This window comes from Phocoena phocoena, chromosome 16 (genome assembly GCF_963924675.1).
Source record: "Phocoena phocoena chromosome 16, mPhoPho1.1, whole genome shotgun sequence".
In the NCBI taxonomy this organism is placed as follows: domain Eukaryota; kingdom Metazoa; phylum Chordata; class Mammalia; order Artiodactyla; family Phocoenidae; genus Phocoena; species Phocoena phocoena.
The window spans coordinates 69,290,025-69,308,073 of record NC_089234.1 but is presented as its reverse complement, the minus strand read 5'-3'; the positions used below and the strand labels follow the sequence as shown (position 1 = coordinate 69,308,073).

At 43.9% G+C, this 18,049-nt stretch overlaps 1 protein-coding gene across 2 annotated transcripts in view; it reads left to right on the top strand.

Moving 5' to 3' along the window:
* Positions 1 to 2,306, top strand: part of ARID5B (AT-rich interaction domain 5B) — a 184,588-nt gene extending 182,282 nt beyond the window's left edge. For both annotated transcript variants that reach the window (XM_065894449.1, XM_065894448.1), the window contains one exon: positions 153 to 2,306. In XM_065894449.1, the coding sequence (XP_065750521.1) occupies positions 153 to 2,306 (2,154 nt within the window). The remainder of the gene's footprint in view (positions 1 to 152) is intronic.
* Positions 2,307 to 18,049: the final 15,743 nt, after the last annotated feature.

Genomic DNA, 18,049 nt, shown 5'->3' with positions numbered 1-18,049 from the left:
TGATTGGGGAGTAATAAAGCTTTACAGAGACTCCCATGAGCTGACTGAAAAGGCTGTTTTCAAAAAACGGCTGTGTGTAATATCTTATTTCATAGCATGAAGTGTCAACACATTTGGCTTCCTTCTGACTATCTTTTGCAATATTTTATCAGGTTTCGTCAGAGCAAGAGAAGGAACAAGAGACTTTACACCAGAAGAGCATCACTGAGCCTCTCCCAGTAGCAGACACAAAGAAAAAAGTGGAAGGGTACCAGGATTTTGCAGCAAGGCCCCTGGTGTCCCGAGCAGACCCAGAAAAGGACGACGACACAGATCAGGGTGCCAGCAACGAGGAGGCAGGAGAGGAGGGGCCTGCCCCTCCACTCGCGAGTGCCCCTCCGGCCCCCGAAAGGGATCCAGCCCCGATCCCCGGGGCTGGCAAACAGTCGCGCACCTCTCCCCGGGCTCTCCTGGACTCCAAACAAGAACCCAAGCCCTGCTGTTTTACAGAGAGCCCTGAAAATGAACTCCAAGAAGCGTCCTTCCCCGGCTACCCCACCACGCAGCCACCACTGGCAAACCAGAGTGAAATGGAGGATGACAAACTCCCCGCAATGGCGGATTATATCGCCAACTGCACCGTGAAGGTGGACCAGCTGGGCAGTGACGACATCCACAGTGCGCTCAAGCAGACCCCGAAGGTCCTTGTGGTCCAGTCATTTGACATGTTCAAAGACAAAGACTTGACTGGGCCCATGAATGAGAACCATGGACTTAATTACACGCCCCTGCTCTACTCGAGGGGCAACCCAGGCATCATGTCCCCGCTGGCCAAGAAAAAACTTTTGTCCCAAGTAAGCGGGGCCGGCCTCTCCAGCAGCTACCCCTATGGCTCCCCACCCCCTTTGATCAGCAGAAAGAAACTGATTGTGAGGGACGACCGCTGTTCGGGTTTGTCCCAGGCCCATCACGGCCAAAGCACTGACCACGTGGCAGTCAGCCGGCCGTCAGTGATTCAGCACGTCCAGAGTTTCAGAAGCAAGCCCTCAGAGGAGAGAAAGGGCATCAGTGACATTTGGAAGCACGACAAGCTGGGTCGATCGGAGCCCCACCGCTGCGGCTTCTCCAAGCATCACCTTAGCCCCCTTGCCGACTCCTATGCCCTCAAGCAGGATGCTCAGGATGGCAAGGAGAAGCTGCTGGAGCGGAGGGCTCCTCCCCACTCCCACATGCCCAGCTGCCTGGCCGATTTCTACTCGTCGCCTCATCTCCACAGCCTCTACAGGCACACTGAGCGCCACCTGCATAATGAACAGACATGCAAGTACCCTTGCAGGGACATGTACGGGGAGTCGGAAAACAGTGCTTTTCCCTCCCACAAGCACCAAGAGAAGCTCCACGTAAACTACCTGGCGTCTCTACATCTGCAAGACAAGAAGTCGGCTGCGGCGGAAGCCCTCACAGACGATCAGCCAACCGACCTGAGCCTTCCCAAGAACCCCCACAAACCCACAGGCAAGGCCCTGGGCCTGGCCCACGTGGCGCCCGGGCCTCAGGAGAGCAAGGGCCCCTCCCAGTTCCAGGTCATAAACAGCCAGAGTCGAGACTGTCACCCCAAGGCCTGTCGGGTATCGCCCATGACCATGTCGGCCCCTAAAAAATACCCTGAATCGCTTTCCAGATCGGGAAAACCTCATCCCGTGAGACTGGAGAATTTCAGGAAGATGGAAGGCATGGTCCACCCCATCCTGCACCGGAAAATGAGCCCCCAGAACATTGGTGCGGCGCGTCCCATAAAGCGCAGCCTGGAGGATTTGGACCTTGTGATTGCCGGGAAAAAGGCCCGGGCCGTGTCTCCTCTGGACCCCTCCAAGGAGGTCTCTGGAAAGGAGAAGGCCTCAGAGCAGGAGAGCGAAGGCAGCAAGGCCACGCACGGTGGGCATGCCGGGGGCGCCTCGGAAAGCCACAAGCTGCCCCTCTCCTCCCCCATCTTCCCAGGTTTGTATTCTGGAAGCCTGTGTAACTCGGGCCTCAACTCCAGGCTCCCGGCTGGGTATTCTCATTCTCTGCAGTACTTGAAAAACCAGACTGTGCTTTCCCCACTCATGCAGCCCCTGGCTTTCCACTCACTTGTGATGCAAAGAGGAATTTTTACGTCGCCAACAAATTCTCAGCAGCTATACAGACACTTGGCTGCAGCCACACCTGTAGGAAGTTCGTATGGGGACCTTTTGCACAACAGCATTTACCCTTTAGCTGCTCTAAATCCTCAAGCCGCCTTCCCATCTTCTCAGCTGTCGTCCGTACACCCCAGTACAAAACTGTAAGCCTGGCTCTGCCCAGCATCCCAAATGGCGTGGATAACAGAGCTTCACTCCTTAGCCTCGGGGTGATGGCTTGTAGAATTAGAAGTCAGTATTCTTCTAATCCGGGGTGAGATCAGTCCCGGCCAAAAGGGGCCCAGAGGGGAGGTGAACATACCTGATATTTCCGGGATGACTCTAGCCCTGGCTGGTCAGTCTTGAGCCCCTGCCAACACAGATGCCCTCGCGCCTCAGATGGTCCACTTTGCACGGGGATCTTGTGAAGGGGATTCATGTGTATCCAGGAAGAACTTAGAGGACCCCGTCTGAGTTCTGATGGTCAGGAAACAATCTGGGCAAAAAAGGGCAGATATTTCAGAGGAAGGGGCAAGGAAGACTGGCAAATATGCCAAGGGATGCCCCTCTCTTCATAAAACTCTCCAAGGTTCAATCAATGCAATGTATAGTGAAACTTCAATAGATCTTTCATTTTGACACTATTAAACAATCCAGAGAAGTAAACACTGTTAAACTGACTGTATATATTTGCTTCTTAAAACTACCCGTATCACTGTTTGCTCACCTAATTTATATACAGGTAGTCCTATTTTCTCCCAGTTCCTTCTTGTCCCCCCTTTTTTTTTTTTAATTAAACAGTATCGCTTTTGTTTGCAGGTCTTGTTTTTGTTTTGTTTTGTTTTGTTTTGTTTTAAAGGCTGACTGTCCTTAGTTGTTGATGTGTGTTTGTAATTTTTCCACATCTTATCATTTTGAGCAGCTTTGGGTGGTAATGTTATTGTTTACAAATTGAAGCAACTGATTCTAGTGGAACAAATGATCAAAGAAACAGTTGAGCACACAACAGTGCAAAGAACGTTCCTTTGCAAATCTGCAACTTAAGGATTTCTTTCCTCATAAATGGCATAGTTGAAAGAGCTTATACACTGCTTACCCGGCCAAATGCTTTGCTTTGAAGTATTGGGTTATGTGAAAATATCGAGCATTGTACTTACCTTATCTAGGCTGTGAAACTGTCCTACATACCAGAGGAATCATAAAAACAAAAACCTCACTGGCAGCAAGCTGCTGAATAACAACAGAGTCTAGAGGACATATTTGTGGGCTGTGCACATATTTTAGGAATTTCAGAAATTAGAATAGAAGCCAAAATGATTTACATTCGTGTTGGCACTGATCCCTTTAAACAGTCTGGGAAGGGGGGTTGGGAAGAAGATAGAGCTTGACTATCCAGGAGAAAGTGCACAGCGGGAGGCCCAGGCACCAGATACCTGCCCAGGGCCGTGGTCTTTCGAGTGACAGGTAGTCACATTGCCTTCATCGAGTTGGTTTCTCGCTATTCCCAGGAAGAACCTCACAGGCCACATCTTTGCGGGTAGCCGGCAAACTGATTACCCAGTTCAAAAGAAAGCCATCCTCTTTGGGTTTATGGGGCATGACTTCTGCACACACACAGGGTGATTTGTGTCATGTTTTTAACCACCTGGCAATACGGCCCACTTAACAATTCCTTCTACTGTTGGGAAGAAATGGTCAAGCTGTTCAAGCAGTCGAAAGATGCAGAGGATGTATACTGTCATTCTTGCCACTTTATTCGTTTGCTGCCGAGATGTAACATCAAGGTGGATGCATTTTCTAAGTGTGTTAAAAGTCGATCGACACAGAGAGTGGATTTTCCTTCCAGGTCCCATCCCTGCTGATAAGACTGCTTTGATGAACTCCCCAGTCAACCCTCCCCTGCCCCCACCACTACCGGTAGACATTAGGACCATAGTTAACCAAGTCTTTTACCTGTGAGATATTTAATTCTATGAAAATGGATGACCATTTTCAACTTCTAAATAGGTAACTTGACTGCAAAATGATCAAAACTGGTAAACAATGAAACCGTGGCTCTTAAACCAAGCCATGCATGCCATGCATTTGTAGTGAAATGTCTCTATGATACGAAGCCAAATACTCAGTGTAGCATACTTAATATCCAAAGGTGGAAACAAAAGAATGTAGAGATCTAGTGTTAAGAGTTCCATTTGCTTCAATTAATTATTTACCTTCCTGTGGAATAATATATATATATATATATATTTAATAGAACCATAGATAGACTAGTAGAATTTAGATTATAAATGTGTGAATGCAGATTATCCTGCTATTGCACAAGATGGAGGGCGGAAAAAAATCTCAATTCCAGCTGGCAGAATGCTGGCCAGGACACACAGAAGGAAGCTGCACTAGATTGAATAAGTCACAGAATCAGAGGACATGGAAGAAGGAGGAAACTCCGGTGTCTCTGCAGCTGACATGGGCTAGATCCTATCCTACATGGTTTCTCTGAGCTCGTTTCTCAAAGAAAATGGGGGCATCTGTCCCTGGTGGAGCTCACCTATCCATTTTGAATATGGGGCATTTGTTTTCCCCACTGCAATGATTTCAGTCTGGTTTCATCATGTTGGAATTCGATCACACCATTTTCAAACAATGTTAACATAGTCCAGCTTTTGTTTTTCTCATCTCTTCCGAGAGGAGATTCACTGTTTCTGTCTGAGGAAGCTCATACCCTTGGCAAAACAGCAGGACAAATAAAGAGAAATGGGGGTATACATTCCCAACAGAAGCAGTGTGTTGTTTTAAAACTCTGAACAGAGATCTTGGAAATCCTTCAAAAAGACCATTGAATTCTTCATTGGCCGAGAACTACATTTTAAAAAGTCTTAAATAGGGCTTTGTTTGCATTGTTTGAGTTCAAGGGGCCTTATTATTGAATGGAATTGCACAAGCCTTTCTTTGTGCAATCAAACCATTGTTATTGGTAGTTCTGTAAAGGAAACTGTGGAATCTAATTGGCAGTGGAGTCATAAATCTATTTACGAAGTGTGGCTTCCAAGAAATGTTGCAATTCAAAATGCACTAAGTCCGTGATTTACTGGAGATTTGGAGATTCTAAATAATATTTCTGAAAAACTTCTGGCTTAACTTTTGGCAACTCAACATTAAAGGAAAAAAAAAAACCCCACAAAACCCAGCCCAACCAAGTTTCAGAAATAAGTATTCTAGTAAGTGATTGGAACTTGTAATCTTTGCCACAGGACTGACTTATTTATTTACTAGCTAGAAGCTCTTAAGTTCACTTGTTTATCAGGGCATATACAGAAGGGTTTGTTAAAACTCAGCATTGACTTTACAACTTTCTGACCTGGTGCATGTATTCTCAAGTACTGTATTTCACTGTGTTGGTGTGTCTGATGGAAATTTCGAGGTGATCCCACAAAAATATTTTATGTAGTGTGCCTTCAAAGAGAACCATTTATTTCTCTTCACTTGTTGTCCCACAAGTCACATATGGTCGTGGTCAGCCAAGTCCCCATCTGGTCTAGTTTTACTCTTGTCCCAATTTTAAAGAAAAATGGGAACAAGTCTGCCCTGGTGAGACCCACACCATTGCAATGAGTATCTTGAGCACTTAAATTCCAGTGTTGGCTGTTGATGTATTTGATATTCTGCTTGTCTCCTCATGGTTGAAATATGTCTGAAGAATAGCAGCATAATCTCTTGGCTGTTTATACTTTTTTAAACCTTCCTGTGTTGTAAATATTGTATACTTTTGGTGACTCCAGCTCTGTAACCTCTATGCTCTTCTGTAAGGTGATTATTTGTATATAGCAACATGGCCCAGTGATACTATATAGTTTCCCGATGGAGAGGTTATTGAGTAACCTTTGCATTAGTTTAAACACTACCAGAAGAATGCTGAGCCAACTATAAACACTCAATTTTGTATGTTTTCCAAATTGTACTTATTACTGCTTTTGATACTGTATTACGTGCCAATAGTTTCCCAATCACATAGCAGGCAAGAGATATTTTGTACTTTTTGATCCACTGTAATATTTAATAAAAAATGTTACTATCTGTTTCCTTTTGGGTGTAATCTGTCACTTCCTCCTGAGGAGCCCTGTGACCTCACCAGAGTACTTTCTACCCCATTGTCCCCAAATAGGATAATAACGATAACAGTGATGATGACGATGTGTATGTCTGTTGAGAACCTACTGGGTGCCCATCTGGCATGACTCTTCACAGCCCCATGTAAATATGGTTATGCCCATTTTACTGAGGAGAAGACTGAAGCCTAGGTAAATCAACTTGCCCAAGATCACCTGGCTAACAAGTTGGCAGAGTTAGGATTTGAACCCAGGGCTCTTAAGTCTACAACTTCCTTTGTATAACATGCTCCTCTCCTGGCAGGTAACAGAAGTCACCATTTACCTATTTGCTTATTTGGTCAACAAAGATTTTTTCATGTCTCAACTGCCAGGCATAGTGTTAGGAGCTGGGATTACAATGGTGAGTAAAAGATAAAAAATACTGTCTCTGGAGTTTATAAATCTTATGGGAAAGAGAGTTAATCAAATAGTCACCCACATAAATAACAAAAGTTCAACCTGACCTAGTTCCAGGGGAGAAAAAGTGATACATGAAGAGGAGGTGGTGACTAAACCTATAACGTGAAGGACGAGTGTGAGTTGACCAGGTGAGAAGGAACTGGGAGAAGAGTTATCGAAGCACAAGCTAACACATGTGCAAAGGCCGGGAGGCAGGAACAAGTTTAACTTATTATAGGAGTCGAATAAAGCCTATGTGACAGAAGCATAATTAATAAGGTCCAGGGAATGAGGTTGAGTTGAAGTTCAGAGTATAGCAGGGGTCAGCCAGATAGGTCCTAAGAGACCAGGTTGAGCATTTGGTCTTTATCCTAAGCAAGAAGAGGTTTAAGTGGGGAGGTGGTATGTTCAGATTCGTCTTTTTCAATGTCACCCTCTGGCTGCTGTGTGAAGGCATATTGAGAGCAATCTAATGCAAAGATGGTGGTCATTTCAGTTGCGGTGGTGGAATGGAGGAGTGGATACATTTCAGAAGTACTTGGAAGGAAGGATGAACAGACTTAGTGATGGGTTAAATGGAACAACTGATGTATATTCGGGATTGAAAAGCTGGGCAAACAGCACATTCTGATGTCTGGTGATCATGGACAAAGATTTCTGGTCTTTCATCCCCTTGGTCCACTGCCTCCAAGCTTCCTCCTGGTTTTGCTCAGCTTAATATTAGTTGAAGTGAGGCGTTCACAAAGTAGCACCCTGTGTGCTCCCTTCTTAATGCGTCCCAGAGACTGGGGCAGGGGAGAGGGTGGACAGACTCTGCCGAGTGTCTTAGTTTACAACCCACACTATCTGGTCAGGGTGGACTTTGAATAGACAGGTGAGAGTAAACTGCTAACCAGCATGTCACCACAACTCTGGGGGAAGAAAGCCACAAATATCAATATGTTTTGATAAAAGACCTAAGACCCTTTTTCTTATCATGGTTGACTCCCTGAAGGACCTGCCCACCCCTCTCAGGCCAGCAGGAGTTACAGCAACATGTTAGAGCTCTCACCCTCTCCCCACGACTCTCATCCCTTTGTTAATCCAAACACACCAAACACAGAAAGAACACCTAGCCCCGTGGTCTCCTTGCCCTCATTCTGATTCATGTGTATTTCACCGTATCATGTGAATTGTTATGAGTACATCAAAAGAATGTTCTTCCATCTACGACACATCCAGCATTTATAGATCTGATACTTGAATCATACACAACAGGAAGCATCATGATAAGTTATCTATTTTTACCAGGCCTGGCTGGCTAATACTTTTGGGAAGGAGGGTGCTTTTGCTAAAGATGTCACTCATGGTGCAAAAGCAATAAAACTGCCCAATGATTTATTCTAGGAAAGTGGCCAAAGCTGACAAATGTTTGAGGGCTGATAGTGACCAGGAAATGGGTGATCATTTACATCAACAAGTAGGAAAGTGGAGGAGGTGGGCGTGGGGTAGGGGGCGGGGTGACCTCTGGCCAGGAATAATGTAAAAGAAAAAGCATAGCCTTCAGGGTTGACCTAGACAGTAGAGTAAATGACACTAATTTGGGTCCACTAATAGAGAATTCCTGAATTTTGGAATCTCCAGGCTACCTCCTGGGATAAACAACATTGCAAAGCATTTGTTTAACCTGCTTAAAAGAACAAATTATTTTAATCATGCTAGTTCTAACCACAGGCGTTCAGCCAACCTAGTAAGGACAAGGTGATCTGCTCCCTGAGGCATCCGTACAAGAACTACTACTACTTTAATATTGTTGAAACTCTCTCTAGAACAGAACCGTCCAATGGTACTTCCTAGAATGGTGGAAATGTCTTACAATTCAGAGTTTTCCAATACTGTAGCTACTAGTCAAAGTGGCTACTTAGCTCTTGAAACACGCCTAGTATGATGGAGGAACTGATTCTGTAATTCTATTTAATTTTTATTCACTTAAATTTAAATAGCCACATGTGGCTAATGGGTACTATATTCAACAGCACAGCCCTATTATGTGAAACTGGCCAGTGAGCACATACGTACAGACACAATTACAGATGGGACAAAAGCTGCAAATGAATTTTAACACAGACACTAAAGCAGGCAACACTGTATCTCTTCTGGGCAAAACTTCATTAATCCATTAGGGGGTAACTACAGATTTAACACTATTTTTCACTCAGGATTCACACATCATAAACATCTAAATACTTACTAATGAACAAACCATTGGGAGACCATATGCCAATAAAATGGGCAACCTAGAAGAAATGGACATATTCTTAGAAAGGTACAACTTTCCAAGATTGAACCAGGAAGAAAGAGAAAACATAAACAGACCAATCACAAGTAATGAAATTGTGATTACAGAGGGGATCAAGATGGCGGAGGAGTAGGACATGGAGGTCGCCTTCTCCCACAGAAACATTAAAAATACATCTACAGGGCTTCCCTGGTGGCGCAGTGGTTGAAAGTCTGCCTGCCGATGCAGGAGACACGGGTTCGTGCCCCGGTCCGGGAAGATCCCACATGCCACGGAGCGGCTGGGCCCGTGAGCCATGGCCGCTGAGCCTGCGCATCCGGAGCCTGTGCTCCGCAACGGGAGAGGCCACAACAGTAAAAGGCCCGCGTACCGCAAAAAAAACCAACAAAAAACAAACATCTACAACTGGAACGATTCACACAGAACACCTACTAAGCGCTGGCAGGAAGGAGAAGGACTTCAGACTTCCGAAAGGACAAGAAAACCTCCACCGTAACCGGGCAGAACAAAAGGGAAAAGAGAAAGAAGGAATCGGGACAGGACCTGTGCCCCAGCGAGGGAGCTGTGAAAGAGGAAAGGTTCCCTCGTGCTGGGAAGTCCCCTCTCTGGCAGGGAGACCAGCCTGGACGGAGGGGTTGCTTCAGAGCCTCAGAGGAGAACGCAGCAACTGGTTTGCAGAAGTCAAAACAGCACCGCCGCCCTGTGCTCCCCAGCCTGAGACACTAGTCGGTCGGTGCAGGTGGGGGCTGGGTGCTGAAGCCTAGGCTTCAGAGGTCAGACCCAGGGAGAAGACGGGGGTTGGGCGCACAGACACAGCCTGAAGAGGCTGGACTGTGGCAACTGAGGGTGTACCCGGAAGAAGCCTGGGCTCACCAGAGAGGCAAGGTGTCACTGTTCAGGGGCTTGCACCAGGAGAGGGGCACAACCACCAGAAGATCTTCTTTTCCTGTGTGTGTGCTCCCAGGCAACAGGACACCACCTACAGGAGATCCAGGGGCGGTACAAGTCATCATCACCATAGTGGGCTCCAGAGGCAGGCACGGGCTGCTGCTATGAGACCCGAGAGCAGGCACCAGGCCCTGCCCCAACTGTCCCGGGAGGGCGTGGAAAGAGAAACCCATACGAAACCTGTGCGCAAGCGCCAGGCCCTGCCCCTGCTGTCCAGGGAGTGCGCTGAGAGCAGTCACCCATACAAGACCCACCACCAGCTGCCAAGCACTACCCCTGCTGACCCGGGAGCACACAAGGGCCACTGTACCTGCACAACCCATATCAAGGGAATAATAGCCAGTACACACTGAGGAAAGGCGCAGCAAGCATCCAAATTAAAAGCGGTCCCTTGACTGCAAAAAAGGGACAGAGTAGGACTTAAGCTTACCAGCTCTCGCAAAAGCACCAAAATCACAACTAACTGCTGAACAACCATTGATAAAAAAGACTAGAAACTATAAAAAAGGATATTTTACATTCAAAGACAAAGAAGCCACAAAAAGACAGCAGGAGGGGTGCTTTCGTGACATAATCAAATCCCATACCCGTTGGGTGGGTGACCCACAGACTGGAAAATAATCATATTGCAGAGGTTTTCCCACAAGAGTGAGAGTCCTGAGCCCCACGTCAGGATCCCCAGCCTGAGGGTCTGGCATCCGGAGGAGGAATCCCCATAGCATTTGGCTTTGAAGGCTAGCAGGGCTTGAATGCAGGACCTCCGCACGACTGGAGGCAACAGAGACTCTACTCTTGGACGGCACACACAAGGTTTCATGTACACTGAGACCCAGCACAAAGCAGTAACTCCATAGGAGCCTGGGATAGGCGTACCTACAAATCTCGGAGAGCCTCCTAGGGAGTCGGGGATTGGCTGTGGCTCACTGGGTGGGGGGATGTGGGGGTGGGCGAAGGACACTGGTGGAAGAGGCCCCAGAGTACACTGATTGGCATGAGCTCTCCCAGAGGTTACCATTTTGGCGTCAAGACTTGGCCCTACCAAACAGCATACAGACTCCAGTGCTGGAACACCTCAGGCCAAGAAAACAGCAGGATAGGAACACAGCTCCACACATCAACAAACAGGGTGCCTAAAGCTATGTTAAGCTCACAGCCACCTAAAAACACAACCCTTGACATGGTCCTGCCCACCAGAGGGACAAGACCAGCTCCATCCACCAGTGGGCAGGCACCAATGTCACTTACCAGGAAGTATACACAAGCCTTAGGACCAACCTGACCCAGCAGAGGGCAGATACCAGAAGCAAGAGGAGTTACGATCCTCCAGCCAGCAGAAAGGAGACCACAAACACAAAAAGTCAGGCAAAATTAGACGGCAGAGAAATATGTTCCAGGGGAAGGAATAAGACAAAAACCCACAAGAAAAACTAAATGAAGTGGATATAGGCAATCTACCTGAAAAATAATTTAGAGTAATGATCTTAAAGATGACCCAAGATCGCAGAAAAAGAATGGAGGTACAGACTAAGAAGATAAAAGAGATGTTTAACAAAGAACTAGAAGACTTAAAGAACAGAGATGAAAAATACCATAACTGGAATGAAAAAATACACTAGAAGGAATCAATAGCAGAATAACTGAGGCAGAAGAACGGATAAGTGAGCTGAAAGAATGGTAGAAATCACTGATGTGGAACAAAATAAAGAAAAAAAGAATAAAAAGAAACGAGGACAGTCTCAGAGACCTCTGGGATGACGTTAAATGCACCTACATTCGAATTATAGGGTTCCCAGAAGGAGAAGAGAGAGAGAAAGGGCCTGAGAGAATATTTGAAGATATTATAGCTGAAAACTTCCCTAACATGAGAAAGGAAACAATCACTCAAGTCCAAGATGTACAGCGAGTCCCATACAAGATAAATCCAAGGAGGAACATACCGAGACACATGTTAATCAAACTGGCAAAAATTAAATACAAAGAAAACATATTAAAAGCAACAAGGGAAAACAACAAATAACATAGAAAGGAATCCCCTTAAGGTTATCAGCTGATTTTTCAGCAGAAACTACAGGCCAGAAGGGAGTGGCACAATATATTTAAAGTAATGAAAGGCAAAAACCTATACTCAAGAATACTCTACCCAGCAAGGCTCTCATTCAGATTCGATGAAGAAATCAAAAGTTTTACAGACAAGCAAAAACTAAGAGAATTCAGCATCACAAGTCCTAAAGGAACTTCCCTAGGTAAAAAAGAAAAGGTCACAACTAGAATCAAGAAAATTACGAATGGGGAAGCTCACTGGTAAAGGCAAACATACAGTAAAGGTAGAAAATCATCCACACACAAATATGATATCAAAACCAGCAATCGTGAGGAGAGTACAAATGCAGGATAGTGCGATGAAACTGAAATTAAGAGATCAGCAACTTAAAACAATCTTGTACATATACAGACTGCTATATCAAAACCTCATGGGAGGGCTTCCCTGATGGCACAGTGGCTAAGAATCTGCCTGCCAACGCAGGGGACATGGGTTCGAGCCCTGGTCTAGGAAGATCCCACATGGTGCAGAGCAACTAAGCCCGTGTGCCACAACTACTGAGCCTGTGCTCTAGACCCCGCGAGCCACAACTACTGAGCCCATGTGTCACAACTACTGAAGCCCATGCGCCTAGAGCCCGTGCTCCGCAACAAGAGAAGCCACCGCAGTGAGAAGCCCATGCAACGCAACGAAGAGTAGCCCCCGCTCGCTGCAACTAAAAGAAAAGCCCACTCACAGCAATGAGGACCCAATGCAACCAAATATAAAATAAATAAATTTATAACAAAACAAAACAGAACAAAGCAAAACCTTATGGGAATCACAAACGAAAAATCTACAATAGACACACACACAGAAAAGAAAAAGCAATCCAAACACATCACTGAAGACAGACATCAAATGGCAAGAGAAGAAAACAAAAAAGGAAGGGAAGAAAAAATACCTTCAAATACAAACCCAAAGCAATTAACAAAATGGCAATAAGAACATTCATATCAATAATTACCTTAAATGTAAATGGATTACATGCTCCAACCAAAAGATATACACTGGCTGAATGGATACAAAAACAAGACCCATATATATGCTGTCCACAAGAGGCCCACTTCAGATCTGTGGACACGTACAGACTGAAAGTGAGGGGATGGAAAAAGTTATTCCATGTTAATAGAAAAAAAAAAAAAAAGCTGGAGTAGCAATACTTATATCAGATAAAATAGACTTTAAAATAAAGTCTGTTTAAAAGACAAAGAAGGACACTACGTAATGATCGAAGGATCAATCCAAAAAGAAGATATAACAATTGTAAGAATATATGCATCCAACATAGGAGCACTTCAATATATAAGGCAAATGCTAACAGCCATAAAAAAAAGAAATCGACAGTAACACAATAAAAATGGGGGACTTTAACGTCCCACTTTCATCAATGGACAGATCATCCAGACAGAAAATCAATAAAGGAAACACAGGCCTTAAATGACACATTAGACCAGATGGATTTAATTGATATTAATAGAACATTCCATTTGAAAGCAGTAGAATACACTTTCTTCTCAAGTGCACATGGAATATTTTCCAGGATTGATCACATCTCGGGTCACAGATAAAGTCTTGGTAAATTTAAGAAAACTGAAATCATATCAAGCATCTTTTCCAACCACAATGCTATGAGATTAGAAATCAATTACAGAAAAAAAAAAAAAACTGTAAAAAACACATACACCTGGAGGCCAAATAATATGTTACCCAACAACCAATGGATCACTGAAGAATCAAAGAAGAAATTTAAAAATACCTAGAGACAAATGACAATGAAAACACAATGGTCCAAAAGCTATGGGGGACTTCCCTGGCAGTCCAGTGGTTACCACTTTGCCTTCCAGTGCAGGGGGTGTGGGTTTGACCACTGGTCAGGGAGCTAAGATCCCATTTGCCTCACAGCCAAAAAACCAAAACATAAAACAGAAGCAATATTGTAACTAATTCAATAAAGACTTTAAAAATGGTCCACATAAAAAAAATCGAAAAAAAGAACTATGGGACACAGTAAAAGCTGTTCTAAGAGGGAATTTAATAGCAATACAATCTTACCTCAGGAAATAAGAAAAATCTCAAATAAACAAACTAATCTTACACCTAAAGCAACTAGAGAAAGAGGCACAAACAAAATCCAAAGTTAGTGGAAGGAAAGAAATCATAAATATCAGAGCAGAAGTAGATGAAATAGAGATGAAGAAAACAATACCAAAGATCAAAGAAACTAAAAGCTGGTTCTCTGAGAAGATAAACAAAACTGATAAAAGTTTACCCAGATTCATCAAGAGAAAAAGGGAGAGGACTCAAATCAATAATATTAGAAATGAAAAAGGAGAAGTTACAATGGACACCACAGAAATACAAAGGATAATAAGAGACTACTACAAGCAATTATACGCCAATAAAATGAACAAGCTAGAAGAAATGAATAAATTCTTACAAACATACAACCTTCCAACACTGAACCAGGAAGAAATAGGAAATATGAACAGACCAATCACAAGTACAGAAATTGACACTGTGATTAAAAAACTTCCAACAAACAAAAGCCCAGGACCAGATGGCTTCACAGGCAAGTTCTATTGACCATTTAGAGAAGAGCTAACACCTATCCTTCTGAAACTCTTCCAAAAAAGTTCCAAGGAAGGAACACTCCCAAGCCCATTCTATGAGGTCACCATCACCCTGATATCACAAAAAAAGAAAACTGCAGGCCAATAACACCAATGAACATAGATGCAAAAATCCTCAACAAAATACTAGCCAACCAAATCCAACAATACATTAAAAGAATCATACACCATGATCAAGTGGGATTAATCCCAGAGATGCAAGGATTCTTCAATATCTGCAAATCAATCAGTGTGATACACCACATCAACAAATTCAATAATAAAAACCATATGATCATCTCAACAGACAGAGAAAGAGCTTTTGACAAAATTAAACACCCATTTATGATAAAAACTCTCCAGATAGTGGCACAGAGGGAACCTACCTCAACACAATAAAGACCATATATGACAGCCCCACAGCTAACATCATTCTCTATGGTGAAAAGCTGAAAGCATTCCCACTAAGATCAGGAACAAGACAAGGATGTACACTCTCCCCATTTTTATTCAACATAGATTTGGGAGTCCTGGCCAGGGCAATAAGAGAAGAAAAAGAAATAAAAGCAATCCAAATTGGAAAAGAAGAATTAAAACTGTCACTGTGTGCAGATGACACTCTACACAGAGAATCCTCAAGATGCTACCAGAAAACTACTAGAGCTCATCGATGAATTCAGTAAAGTTGCAGGATACAAAGTTAATACACAGAAATCTGTTGCATTTCTATACACTAACAATAAAAGATCAGAAAGAGAAATTAAGGAAACAATCCCATTTACCATTGCATCAAAAAGAATAAAATACCTAGGAAAAAACCTACCTAAGGAGGCAAAAGACCTGTACTCTGAAAAGTATGTGATGCTGATGAAGGAAACCAAAGATGACACAGAGAGATGGAAAGATATACCATGTTCTTGGATTGGAAGAATCAATATTGTCAAAATGACTATACTACCCAAGGCAATCTAGAGATTTAATGCAACCCCTATCAAATTACCAATGGCATTTTTCATAAATCTAGAACAAAAAATTTCACAACTTGTATGGAAATGCAAAAGATCCTGAATAGCCAAAGCTATCCTGAGAAAGAAAAACGGAGATGGAGGAATCAGGCTCCCTGACTTTAGACTATACTACAAAGCTACTGTAATCAAAACAGTATGGTATAGCGCAAAAACAAATATAGATCAATGGAACAGGATAGAAAGCCCAGAGATAAACCCACGCAAATATGGTCACCTTATCTTTGATTAAGGAGGCAAGAATATATAATGGAGAAAAGACGGTCTCTTCAATAAGTGGTGCTGGGAAAACTGGACAGCTACATGTGAAAGAATGAAATTAGAACACTTCCTAACACCATACACAAAAATAAACTCAAAATGGATTAAAGACCTAAACGGAAGGCCAGACACTATGAAACTCTTAGAGGAAAACACAGGCAGAACACTCATTGACATAAATCACAGCAACATGTTTTTTTCATCCACCTCCTAGAGTAATGAAAATAAAAACAAAAATAAACAAATGGGACCTAATTAAACTTAAAAGCTTTTGCACAGCAAAGGAAACCATAAACAAAATGAAAAGACAACCCACAGAATGGGAGAAAATATTTGCAAATGAAGCGACTGACAAGCAATTAATCTCCAAAGTATAAAAACAATTTATGAAAAAAAATTTATGCAACTCTATATAAAACAGACAACCCAATCAAAAAATGGGCAGAAGATCTAAACAAACATTTCTCCAAAGACATACAGATGGCTAAAAACCACATGAAAAGACGCTCAATATCACTAATTATTAGAGAAGTGCAAATCAAAAGTACAATGAGGTATCACCTCACAGTGGTCAGAATGGCCATGATCATAAAGTCTACAGAGGATCAGATCAAGATGGCAGAGGAATAGGACATGGAGCTCACCTTCTCCCACAAGTACATCAAAAATACATCTATATGTGGAATGATTCTCACAGAACATCTACTGAACACTGGCAGAAGACCTCAGACTTCCAAAAGGTCATGAAAATCTCCACATAACTGGGAAGGACAAAAGAAAAAAAGAGAGAAAGGAATCAGAATGTGACCTGTGCCACTGGGAGGGAGCTGTGAAAGAGGACAGGTTTCTGCACACTGGGAAATCCCCTCACTGGCGGGGCGATCAGCTGGGACAAAGGGGGAGCTCTGGAGCCTTGGAGGAGGGTGCAGCAACTGGTTTGCAGAGGGCAAAGCTGAGAGAGACGTGCACAGAAGGTCGGTGCTGCCCAGCACTCCCCAGCCTGAGATGATTGTCCGCTGGGGCAGGTGGGGGCTGGGTGCTGAGGCTCAGGCTTCAGAGGACAGACCCTGGGGAGAAGACTGTGGTTGGCTGCATGGAGACAGTCTTCAGGGGCTAGGGTGTGGTGGGCCACGACCAAGGGAATACAGAAAGAAGCCAGGGGCCTGCCAGAGAGGCAAGCCTCCATTGTTGGGGGGCACACAAGGCAAGGGGCAGTCCCACTATAGGAGTTTCTTTCTCTGCACATGCTCTTAGGTGGCAGGGCACCACCTACACGAGCTCCGGGGATGAGCACAAGCCACTGCTGCCATCTTGGACTCCAGAAGTGGGCATGGACTGCTACCACTGCCAAACATCCTGTGAGCGAGCACTAGTCACTGCCCCCACCTTCCTGGGAACTGTGCGGCCAGCCACCAAGGGTGCTGCAACCAGGCACCAACCACTGCCCCCACCTCCCCGGGAGTGTGCATGGGCCAGGCACCTGCACACCCCCTATCAAGGGGATGACAGCCAGCACACGCTGAGGAAAGAGATAGCAAGTATCCAAACCAAAACCAGCTCTCACGCCAAAACAATATTAAACTCACACAAACTATGCAGGGACACTCCTGCATATAAATAGCACTCCAAGACTACAGTAGATAATTGTTTCTCCTAAACTCAGAGTAAGAGAAATACAAGCAAAATGAAGCAGAGGAACCATTCCCAGTTAAAAGACCAAGAGAATTCCCCTGAAGGAACAAACAGTGAAATAGTCCTCTTCAGTCTAATGGATACCAAGTTCAAAAAGAGGTAATAACACTGCTGAAGGAATTAAGAAAGGCTATTGACAGAAATGCAGAATACTGTGAAAAGGAACTAGAAACTGTAAGGAGGAGCCAAGAAAAATTAGAAAATTCATTTGCTGAGACAAAAACTGAGTTCAAGGCAATGTATAGCAGAATGAATAATGCAGAAGAAAGAATAAGTGATCTGGAAGACAGAATAATGGAAATTACCCAATTAAAACAGGAGACAGCCAAATGAAAAAAAAATGAAAGCAACATAAGAGACCTATGGGATAATATAAAGTGTGCCAATCTATGCATAAGAGGAATTATGCATAGATTGTAGAAGAAAGAGAAAAGGGGACTGAAAATGTTTTTGAAGAAATTATGGTTGAAA